Source organism: Etheostoma spectabile, chromosome 13, assembly GCF_008692095.1.
Source record: "Etheostoma spectabile isolate EspeVRDwgs_2016 chromosome 13, UIUC_Espe_1.0, whole genome shotgun sequence".
Classification (NCBI taxonomy): Eukaryota; Metazoa; Chordata; class Actinopteri; order Perciformes; family Percidae; genus Etheostoma; species Etheostoma spectabile.
In genome coordinates, this window is record NC_045745.1 from 24553273 (window position 1) to 24563082 (window position 9810).

Sequence of the window (9810 nt, forward strand, 5' to 3'; positions counted from 1 at the left end):
CCCACAGCCTCCTTCCTCAGAGATCCGATCGAATGCGACGTTAGTTATGAATTTCTAACAATAGGCTACCCATCATCAAATTAGTGGGCTTAGGTGCAGCTTAGCATTGATCCTCGCGTTACACTCGTTACGTTTTATTATGACACGTCATTTTACAAAATACATTTTAGAATATTTCAAATGACTTTGGCAAAGTATCAACAACAGAAACCGTTGAGTTAAAGAAAACCCCTTTGTGCTGATCACGAGTTGACCCACTGTAGACAGTTTATCTGTTGCAGCAGCGTTGATTTACTGTATGTGTTGCAGCCTTCATAAATCCGGCGGTGTGACAGCAGTGGGGAAATGAATGAGCTGACCAGGTAACCCAACTGCGTTACGTTGCTCTATTGAAACATAACTAACTATTTATTCGGGCGGAAACACAACTTAACATATATTATAACTAATACTACTGTAAAGACAAAGTCCTGTGGGTCTGTAAGGTGGACGGCATCATCGTTATTATCGTGTTGTTATGATCCAAACTTGCTTAACGTATCAAAGTAGCTAGCTAAGCTAGCCAGATAGCTTCCCCTGCTCAAGCTGTCAGTCAGACTGGGGATGGAGCTTCACAGCGCCGTGGAGTCTAACGTCTCTTCTCTCGGCTCATACTCACTCTGGCCGAGTCTCTGTGTTTTTACTGTCATCGCCGACCTTCTCCTCTTTCGGTGGCCGGACTTCGGTGGGGACGTTAACGTTGTTTGCATCTTGTCTGCTGCCTCGCCTGGTTCGCTGCCGAAGCGCTTTGGCCGCCATGTTTTCCGATGCTGCACCCGTGTCTGACTTCGTTCATTTTCGCCGCTGTCCGGTTATTGACAACTCTTATCACGTAGCTACTGTATGAATGGATGAGGCTTTGCTTGTAACGACACTTTTTTTTTTTTCATTTCAGGGCTGTTTTATTTACTAATAATTCTCGATAGAGCAAACATATTATGTTTGTTGAATGACAATCAAAATACACACAGATACACAGAATTCCAATTACTGGTACATTTCAAAGACATAGCACACAATGCCTCAACTACTGTAAACACTGTTCAACTACAGTTTGGCAGATTATACGTAGCAGTAACAAACAGACTTACATTTTCTGAAAAAAATAAGAAGTCCATGATCTTCCTAGAGATTCAAATGTTGCTACCTGATGGTGACTTGCAACCGAGAGGTAAGAAAGGATTCCAGGTCTTTATGGAACTGGAGAGCTTGTGTGTGTGACAGAGCATGTGTGTTTGAGTGGTAGATGAGTCTGTAGCAGTAACTGGTCTGGCTCAGGTCAGGATGTGAGAATGTGTCAATCAGTTTAACTTGTTCCACGGTCCCATGACTGGCCTCTCGGATCAGAGCATGGAACTTCATCTCTTCCCATGTCGGCCCTGTCCAGAAGCTGATGTCAAAGCTGAAGTGCTCTGGGAACAGGGAGAATGGGTGGAAAGGTTTCCCTGGTGATGGGTGGAGTGCAAAGTGTTGCAAAAATCGTGGATCATGTGACCACAGAAGCCTCCAGTCGGGGAGTGAGAACAGGAGCACAGCGAGAAGGTCCAAATTTAAGGACACAGTGACACCGACATTGCTAATATTGTCACTTAAAACGTTTGCTAACACCTTACCAACACAACCCATTGGCTGTGCCATCAGACGCAGATCCCCCTGTTCTGCGACCAGGGAGACACCATAGGGTGCGAGCAGCGTTTCCAGCCTTTGCCCAAGCAATTTGATTGGCTCACATTCCAAAGGGAAAACACCTCTGAGGAGGAGCTCGTGAAAGGCAGGCAGAGCCCAGAGGTTGACAGTCACGTTCTTGAACACCAGGCCACTAATGCCAAATAACAAGCTGGTGACACCATTAGAGCCCCCACGGGGACCCTCCTTCTTATGTCCTTCAACCTCAACACTTTTATTATTCCCCTCGTTGTCCCCATGACTCCCTGCATTGTTAATCAACTGTTTTTTTTTAGTTAGAAGCTCTTCCATCTGAGGGAGCAATGATGGACGCAGCATATAAAGACCACTTCCCCATTCAGGATGAACATCAAGAGAGCATGCAGACCTTAAGCTCTCATCCCCTTTGCTCCTCACCCTGTCCACTTTATCTGAGGTAACACATGTGGCTGACAGAGAGTCTTGTGTGTCTGTGCGTCCCTGACTGTCCAAGTGATCTTTTTCCTTGTCTGTAGAAGTGTGAGTGTCAGAAATGAGGTCTTTCTGAAGCAGGTGGATCCAATAGCAGTGTGTACTGTCGACGTCACAGCACGTCTGCAGCTGTTTGGTCGTGAGGAGGAGGGGAACTGTCTCTGTCATCATGGAGACAGGCCACTTCTCAGCCAGTCCTTTGAGAAGAAAATCTTGCACCAACCTGACGGGGTGGATAGAACCTGGGCAAAGAAATCCCCTGATGAAAGAGAAGAGACAGTAAGCTTGTGGTTGCGTTGGTGGCTTATTACTTAAACAACATGAGAGTTGCTGTGTTACTGTACCTGAATATGTAATTACTGAGCTCGGCTGGTATGTTATACTGGACTCTGTACCCTTCAACAGCCTCCTCAATCGTAAGTACCCGAGCAGGGGTGTAGGGGAGGCTGCGAGTAAACACGTGGAGCAAACCTTTCTCCACATGAAAGCCCTTATCCTGGCTCCTGTAGAACAGCAACACTATTATAAGAGTGTCAGTACACACACACACACGCACGCACGCACGCACGCACGCACGCACGCACACACACACACACACACACACACACACACACACACACACACACACACACACACACACACACACACACACACACACACACACACACACACACACACACACACACACACACACACACACACACACACAGTGCTGTTTCAATTTACACATTGTAAAACTCACCTTTACTCCTTACCTGTATCCAGTGCACTTGTAGCTCTGGTATTTCTCACTTTCAAAAGGACGGACATCACTAAGGATTAGCTGTGCCTCTGCTGCCATGGCAGCTACCTGCCAGCTATTGTGCCACTCTCGCTGTGGATGGTCCGCTGGTGTCCCACCCTGTCCGTTGCACAAGCCAACATGAACCTCCCCGTGTTCAGACAACACCTGAACACAACTGAAGGCAAAAAAAACCCCAAATATGTACTTAGCATGTCACCATGGGTAAAAATTATGTTTAAACACAAGCAGCCATAATAGGATTTTATTTAAATAAATCAAAATGAAAAACATGATTTAAATCAGGAAATGTCTGATTCAATTATTTTAGTACTCTGCAGTTTTGGTGCCACAGACAAATTTCACTCAGTATAAAAAACAAAAGTCAGATATGACAGCTAATCCTATTCATAATGTGTGGTTAATGAGCTAACATGGCAAAAACCAGTGTTGGGGAGGCAGAAAATTAACAATACCCAACTGCACCACTATGTTTTTAACTAAGGTTTTAAAAATGGAAGTTTGGACGGTTAAACTATTTCAAAGTGGAAAATGAACTAGAATGTAATACTTCTATTTACACCTGAAATACATGGTGGATAGAAAATGCTGCAAATAGATTAAATCATAATATGATGCAGTTATACCTGAGGAAGAAATTTTTAAGAAGGTTTCTGTTCTTTTTAACCCCACTCTTTCTCCCACAGTGAGGAAAGTTAAACACCACGCGATCAAATACACGGCCCTGGAGAGAGGCACATTCCCCTAGCTTTGTGCAATCCACCTCAAAAAGCACCGCTCCACCTAGATAACACAAAAAAAAGTGTAACAAAAGTGCCATAAAATACAACTCTGTTAAAATATACTGTAGTCACAAGCCCGTACCTGAGTCCTTGACTATCTTAATGTTATTGGCAGCACCTTCATGCCGCAGTGCCTCCTCCTGATGCTGCAGGCACGTTGCCGTTAAACTGGTGTCTGTCTCAGAGTACAACTGGCTTGCAGATGCAGAAAATGAGAAGTTACCTTCTCCCACCAGCAATATGGACCGTGAAGGAGACATGCTCATGACTGAGTGCTAACCGGTGCTAACGTAGAGAGAGAGAGAGAGAGAGAGAGAGAGAGAGAGAGAGAGAGAGAGAGAGAGAGAGCTTGAGCGACAATTACCACCTTCTTCACAGTCTAATACAATCGTAGTAATTGCATACTTTAGTAAAGTGACGTTACCATATAGCTGGGCTTGGCTAAACAACATAAATAATATTCACTGTACTGTATATTAAAGTCGTTGTTCTTCTCTCAGGCACTGCAGTACATGAAAGCTGAATATCTCACCTGGAGCAGCAGCTTGCGGTAAACGCTGTGTCGCATATACAATAGTCCGACAAGAAACCAAACATCCGGGACTTTGCGCTGTTTCCCCGAGGACTCAAAACGACAACAAAACTACGTATTTTAAATAAAAGTTAGGTGGTGAAAGTGTAGAGTTGCTATTTTAAGAATGTAACCATTGAGTTGCCTGTACATGTAAAAACGTAGCGTTAATTTTTCAGACCACATAATTCCCTTCGTGTTTTCAGAGGGACACATTTGCCGGGTGGCGCATCACATCTGGAGGGGGAGCATCAGTCAAGAGTATCCCAACATCAATCTTCGCGTATTAGTAGTTTGTCTGTGGAAAATTCCACCTGACAGTTTTTTCTGATGAGTGATTTTCAGTTCTGCTCCGGATTCTAACGTCTTTTGATCATAACGGAAGTACGTAGTGAAACAACCAGCGCACTATGTGTGTTTTTACTAATGCTAAGGTCATGCTAGCTAGCTAACGGAATTGCTTCACCTGCACGTGAAAACAACAGACAGCCTTGGATGTTGCACATAGTCGTAACCATTCTTGCAACCCATTTTTTAAATCCAATCTAAACCAATTTAAAGGCCTAGAACAATACATTTAAAAATATAAGTTTGTATTATTAATTTGGCTTGCATGTTTGATGTCATTAACTTCTTTTGTATCTCTCTCAGTGTAGGTGTTTTTTCCTTCTTCATTGAATTGTGTTTCAGGGCATGGCTTATGCTCTGCCTCTATTCTCTTCATATATGAAATAGTGAGGCTATGAATAGTGCAGGTACAGGGTACAAGTGAGAACAATAAATGGGTCATAGCATCATCTCAACTCTCTTTTGTCTCTTTGGGTCTTGAAGGAAGTGTTGTGCCCACATGGGCAGCGTTCTGGCTTTGTCTTCTGGTCCAGGCCATCATAACTGGCCTTTTTCCACGGACCCCCCACCTTCTCGCTGGAACGCACATCCTGCTCACTGGGACAGTCCGCCACGCTGGGAAAGGAGAGATGGCCGCCTACCCAACCCAGGCAGCTTTCACTCTCTCCACAGGAGCTGCAAAGGTATGTCCGGCTAAAAAGTAAAAACTGTAGTGCATACAATTGTTTAAGAGGTGCCGACCATGCAGCAGGCAATACATAGGTAGAATAGTACAAAAGTGGTGAAGTAGTAATGGTTTTCGTTTTTCTTTATCTCCCCAGATGTGTTTCCTCAACAGATTGAGGGAGTCAAGATGATCCTCAATAAAACTCTGAGCAGCTTCTTCAAGGTGACTTGATTCAACCTATTTGTTGTAAAGATTATAAGGGTGTAAGTCTCATACATCTAAAAATGCCTTATCTTTAATATGGTGTATGTGTTTTTTTCCAGGTCAGTCATACTCTCCACCTCAGTGCTGTCAGTCCCTCGTACTATCGTTTCCACGTGGAGCATCTGCAGTCTGACGATTACAGCAAGGACAAGGTCAAGAACATGTGCATCATCACATAATAAATATGTGACCACTGTTTCATCATTAATATGCTTACCTGTATAGACCGTTGGAAAACCGATGAAGTTGCTGCCTTTTTTTAGTTGACATGTTGCGTCTTGATCCTTCTTCACATTTTTAGGATGCCCCAGCATTGATCGGAGAGATGGACTCTTCAGGCAGTCTGAATGCTCATGCTCTGCTCCATGTCACTGAGCGCGTACGAGCCAGAACAGTTTTCCAGGTAAGATCCTAATGTCTGTGGTCACTGCACAGGTCACCTTAGTTTACACAAAATGAGTGAAGTTTGCTGCAAACAACTTAATATTTAAATTGTTGATTGTGATTTAGACACAGCAGTCCCAGTTTGTAACGTGGCAGTTTGAAACTGAGTATAGAGGGAATGACTTCACTGCCGCTGTAACAGTAGCCAATCCAGACGTCCTCAGAGAATCAGGTAAGAAATGAAAGATGGAATGATCAGGACATTTTCTGATATTAGGAAAAAAGTTAGGCCGATGTTTTGGCAGGCCGATATTAGGCATTTCCCAAACTATCAGTATCGGCATTTATAATATACATAATTTTTTTTCTCGAAAATATTCATTCATCAGAATCATTTATAATGACAAAGGATTCTGATAAATGAATATTTAAAAAAAAAAAAAAACAGAAGGTCAACCATGTTATGAGTTCTGGCGTTGTATAGTTTGTCCACTAAAGGGCGCTACAACGTCCTTGTTGGCAACACTCTTAAGTTTCATATCTTAAGTTTGTATTTTTATACATTTTATTTATCAGAAGTTTAATATATTTTGATGTTCTTCTTTTCTGTTGTGACAATAAAACAAATTATTATTATACTATTTTAGTGAGAACTCATAAATAACTAATGTTAAGGAAATCTGTTTGTTTTGTTACGTGTTTCTGGATTAAAAAAAAAAACAGTATATTGGAATATTGGATTTTTAAATAACCAAATATTTGTATCGCTATCGGCCTTAAAAATTCTTTATCGGTTGGGCTCTAAAAACATTGTTGCAATCAGCCACTGAATAAAACTGTCAATTTATCAACAAAGTAAGTTATTGTGATTTTTGTTGTTGTCGTTGATCTAATCTATTATGTATCTGTATGTGTATCTCTTGGACAGTTATTCTTGTGGCACACTTCCTGCAGAGTGTGTCTTCTGGGCTGGTTTTAGGTGGGGAGCTGGTCTACCATCGGGGCCGAGCAGAGGAAGGAGGAATTCTTACTCTGGCTGGACAGTACTCAAGTTAGATTTTGCAGTTCATTGTGAATCTGCTTCAAACACTTGATTTAATTGAACAGGTATTTTTTCTGATCTCTTTTGCTGGATTTAGCAGCAGCCTTTTGTCTTTTTTTCTGTCTCTCCATGCAGGACCCAACTGGGTAGCGACGCTGAATGCTGGCAAAGGAGGTGCCCATGCTAGCTACTATCACAGAGCCAACAAACAGGTACAGAAAATGGTACCATACTGTATGACCGCACCATTTACTTTTGGTGCATACTACAAATGTGCATATGCGTGTGTTTGTGTTCACCAGATCCAAATCGGGGTGGAGTTTGAAGCCAGTACCAGGACACAGGAGACCACAACATCCTTTGGGTACCAGATGGAACTTCCAGAGGCCAACATGGTCTTTCGAGGTAAATTTCTTTCTGCAACTTAGTCATGCTGAATGAAAACTATTTTAAAAAAGCATACAGTATATGATACTTTTTTTACTTTTACTTTATACTTTTTTTCAGGTATGATAAACAGTAGGTGCATAATAGGAGGTGTGTTGGAGAAGCGTCTGACCCCGCTCCCTGCCACCCTGATTATGGGTGCCTTTGTAAATCACAGAGGTGACAAGCTGCAAGTGGGCCTAGGCATCAACGTGGGATAATCCGCCACTAACCCCTGCCTGAGTTAAAGCTTGCTGTCAGGACATCCATCAAGAGACCTATTTCAAGGGCTTCTTTTTGACCCAATCTTCCGAGGTAAAACACTTGAAGCCCCTATTGTGGATTGTTTGGGTGTTGAAGCTCAGAATTGAAGCTTGCAACCTACCTTTCAAAATGGAGGTGATGTTTTCTGATTGGATTATACAAGAAAAATGAACATGGAGGGGCTCAAAAACTGTGACTGAAGATGTGTTACTGTTCCCCTGAAACCAAACTGCACATCACCTTCCGGACAACGGGAACAGAAAGGATGTTTACTACTGTAAACTGAAAATAATTAAAGGTTTTATACTGTAAAGAAACATAATGTATGAAGATTATATAGAAAAATAATTGTGTTTTTTTTATTTTTTAGCCCATTAACTATAATTCTTGTATACCAGATCTGTCTGCTGACCATTTTCTTAATGAAAACATCAACTTCTAGAAACAGGAAACCTGTTTTGGAGAAATACAAATGACCAAATTCACTTCATTCTTTTCTCAATGTCCATATCGGCTAACTGTTTCTAACCTTAACCCTAGTCTTGCATTGCCGGACCCACCTCCACAGCGCTGTGTTAGTTTGCTGGAATATGGTCTGGCTACACCACTTATCTACTATGGAATAAGGGAAACGCTCTGGCTTGTTTGTATTTCTTTAAACCAGTTACAACCGTCTTGGGCGGTGCTAAGCCCCGGCTGCATCAACGGTGCCCTTGCAAAGTAGATAGCAGAGATAGCGGAAGCGGAGGAATGTCAGGCTTTATGCCAGCACTGTACATCCATTGAGCCAGACTATCCTAACCCTAATGCCTAAAGGATCAATCTAAAAATAAAGTGGTCGGCAGAAAGAAAATAGTGTAAAATCATGCTAAAACGCTAGTGTGTTCCTTAAAACTGTGTGTATGAGTAAGTAATTGTGTGTTTGATTGTGTGCACATCTATTTTTCCAGCATATAAAACTATGTGAGAAACCACACATGAACAGTCGGTTGACTGTTAAAGAAAAGGTGTTGCTCCATCCACCCGAGGGATGTGATATATATATAGATTTATATAAATATTATATTATATATAATATATATATATATATATATATAATATATATAATATATAGATATATATTATATATATATATATATATATATAAGACATTTGGAAGCACTGACCTCAATGAAATCTGCACTACTCACGCTGCTTCTGGGCATTCCCAGTCCTGTTCAACATATGACTGCATATTATTTATACATTATGTAATATAAGCATAGAGAGAAGTGGAAGGAAGTGACTGTCTTTTGGACTTAATTTATTAAAGATGCTATTTCTATCGTTGTTACTTTTTTCTTCCGCATTAATATGTAATACATTGCAGTTCCGTAGATATATTAAGACTGTGTTTTGAAGTTCCACATAATTTTTGCATTAACTGTGTATGAACTTACATTCAGCCCCCTTTAGCTCATAGTTTTGGTTTGATGTACATAGTTAAGCATCTAGCAAGCTAAAGAGACAGATATTTTTCTCAGGAATTGTTAGAGGCCAAAAACAAAGCTAAAGTAAAGTGACAATTGGACGTTTTTTAGGTGTCCAGAAGCACCAGAGACTTCAAATTAATTAAATGTTGCTCCATGTTTGCTGGATGTTTAAATAGTTGCTAATATGTTCACCATAACAACTTTATAAGACCGTAATATGTCTGTTTTGTGTTCAGTTTGGCTTGCTTTGCCTCAAGGTGTATTCAGACAGAAAGCTAAGCAATTGTTTTGACTTTGATCGCTGGATAGTTTTTGTTGCAAAAAGTTCTTTGCATTCTATCTGAACTCACAGTCAGAGAGACCAAGAAAAACAAAAGTGCATCTTTAATATACTGTGGTGACATCCACTAAAGATTATAAAACACCCAATAGAAACTCCAGTGGCTTTGAACTTTTAATATAAAATCCTAAATCCTGAAATAACTGATATAATGTACAGTGGTGTTCAAAATAATAGTAGTCCAACATCACTAACCGCATAAATCATATTTTTTGGCAGAAGTGATATTTCAACATGGCAAATAATTTACTAGTAAGTGTTGTAGAGTCATAG

General features: G+C 41.1%; 3 protein-coding genes and 1 long non-coding RNA gene across 8 annotated transcripts in view; 1 reads left to right on the top strand and 3 right to left on the bottom strand.

The window, feature by feature from the left end:
- alg9 (ALG9 alpha-1,2-mannosyltransferase) overlaps nt 1-851 on the bottom strand; it is an 8741-nt gene extending 7890 nt beyond the window's left edge. For both annotated transcript variants that reach the window (XR_004334550.1, XM_032532823.1), the window contains exon 1: nt 659-851. Coding sequence is in view for 1 of the 2 variants with exons in the window: in XM_032532823.1 (XP_032388714.1) it covers nt 659-798 (140 nt within the window). In the remaining variant the exon portion in view is untranslated. The remainder of the gene's footprint in view (nt 1-658) is intronic.
- On the top strand, nt 185-9051 carry si:dkey-71l1.1 (mitochondrial import receptor subunit TOM40B). Of its 3 annotated transcripts, none has more exons than XM_032532865.1 (10): nt 185-362; nt 5162-5361; nt 5500-5567; nt 5669-5761; nt 5911-6012; nt 6120-6225; nt 6922-7044; nt 7171-7247; nt 7338-7440; nt 7543-9051. In XM_032532865.1, exons 1-10 carry the CDS (start codon nt 346-348, stop codon nt 7680-7682), a joined length of 1029 nt encoding a protein of 342 aa, XP_032388756.1. In that variant the 5' UTR covers nt 185-345; the 3' UTR covers nt 7683-9051. The 3 variants fall into 3 exon arrangements, with proteins under 3 accessions (XP_032388756.1, XP_032388758.1, XP_032388757.1); XM_032532866.1 differs by lacking the exon at nt 185-362 and adding an exon at nt 4469-4714; XM_032532867.1 differs by lacking the exon at nt 6922-7044.
- fdxacb1 (ferredoxin-fold anticodon binding domain containing 1) lies at nt 882-4312 on the bottom strand. 2 transcript variants are annotated; one of them, XM_032532804.1, is made up of 6 exons: nt 4292-4312; nt 3842-4034; nt 3604-3760; nt 2931-3134; nt 2520-2678; nt 882-2434 (listed from the first exon to the last, which is right to left on the bottom strand). In XM_032532804.1, exons 2-6 carry the CDS (start codon nt 4023-4025, stop codon nt 1183-1185), a joined length of 1956 nt encoding a protein of 651 aa, XP_032388695.1. In that variant the 5' UTR covers nt 4026-4034; nt 4292-4312; the 3' UTR covers nt 882-1182. The 2 variants fall into 2 exon arrangements, with proteins under 2 accessions (XP_032388695.1, XP_032388696.1); XM_032532805.1 differs by lacking the exon at nt 4292-4312 and having other exon boundaries at nt 3842-4042.
- A 231-nt stretch (nt 9052-9282) lies between the features above and the next one.
- LOC116700049 (uncharacterized) lies at nt 9283-9690 on the bottom strand. Its single transcript, XR_004334553.1, has 2 exons — nt 9396-9690; nt 9283-9346 (listed from the first exon to the last, which is right to left on the bottom strand). It is a non-coding gene; the product is annotated as an uncharacterized LOC116700049 (long non-coding RNA).
- Between the last annotated feature and the right edge of the window lie 120 nt (nt 9691-9810).

Bases quoted from the DNA above. Each gene is read 5' to 3' on its own strand.
- si:dkey-71l1.1 (XM_032532865.1), top strand. The intron at 6,013-6,119 runs GTAAGATCCTAA...ATTGTGATTTAG, and splicing joins GAGCCAGAACAGTTTTCCAG to ACACAGCAGTCCCAGTTTGT. The intron at 7,441-7,542 runs GTAAATTTCTTT...ACTTTTTTTCAG, and splicing joins GGCCAACATGGTCTTTCGAG to GTATGATAAACAGTAGGTGC.
- fdxacb1 (XM_032532804.1), bottom strand. From the start codon at position 4,025: ATGAGCATGTCTCCTTCACGGTCCATATTGCTGGTGGGAGAAGGTAAC. The intron at 3,761-3,841 runs GTACGGGCTTGT...TGTGTTATCTAG, and splicing joins TAAGATAGTCAAGGACTCAG to GTGGAGCGGTGCTTTTTGAG. The intron at 3,135-3,603 runs GTATAACTGCAT...TTTTGCCTTCAG, and splicing joins CTTAAAAATTTCTTCCTCAG to TTGTGTTCAGGTGTTGTCTG.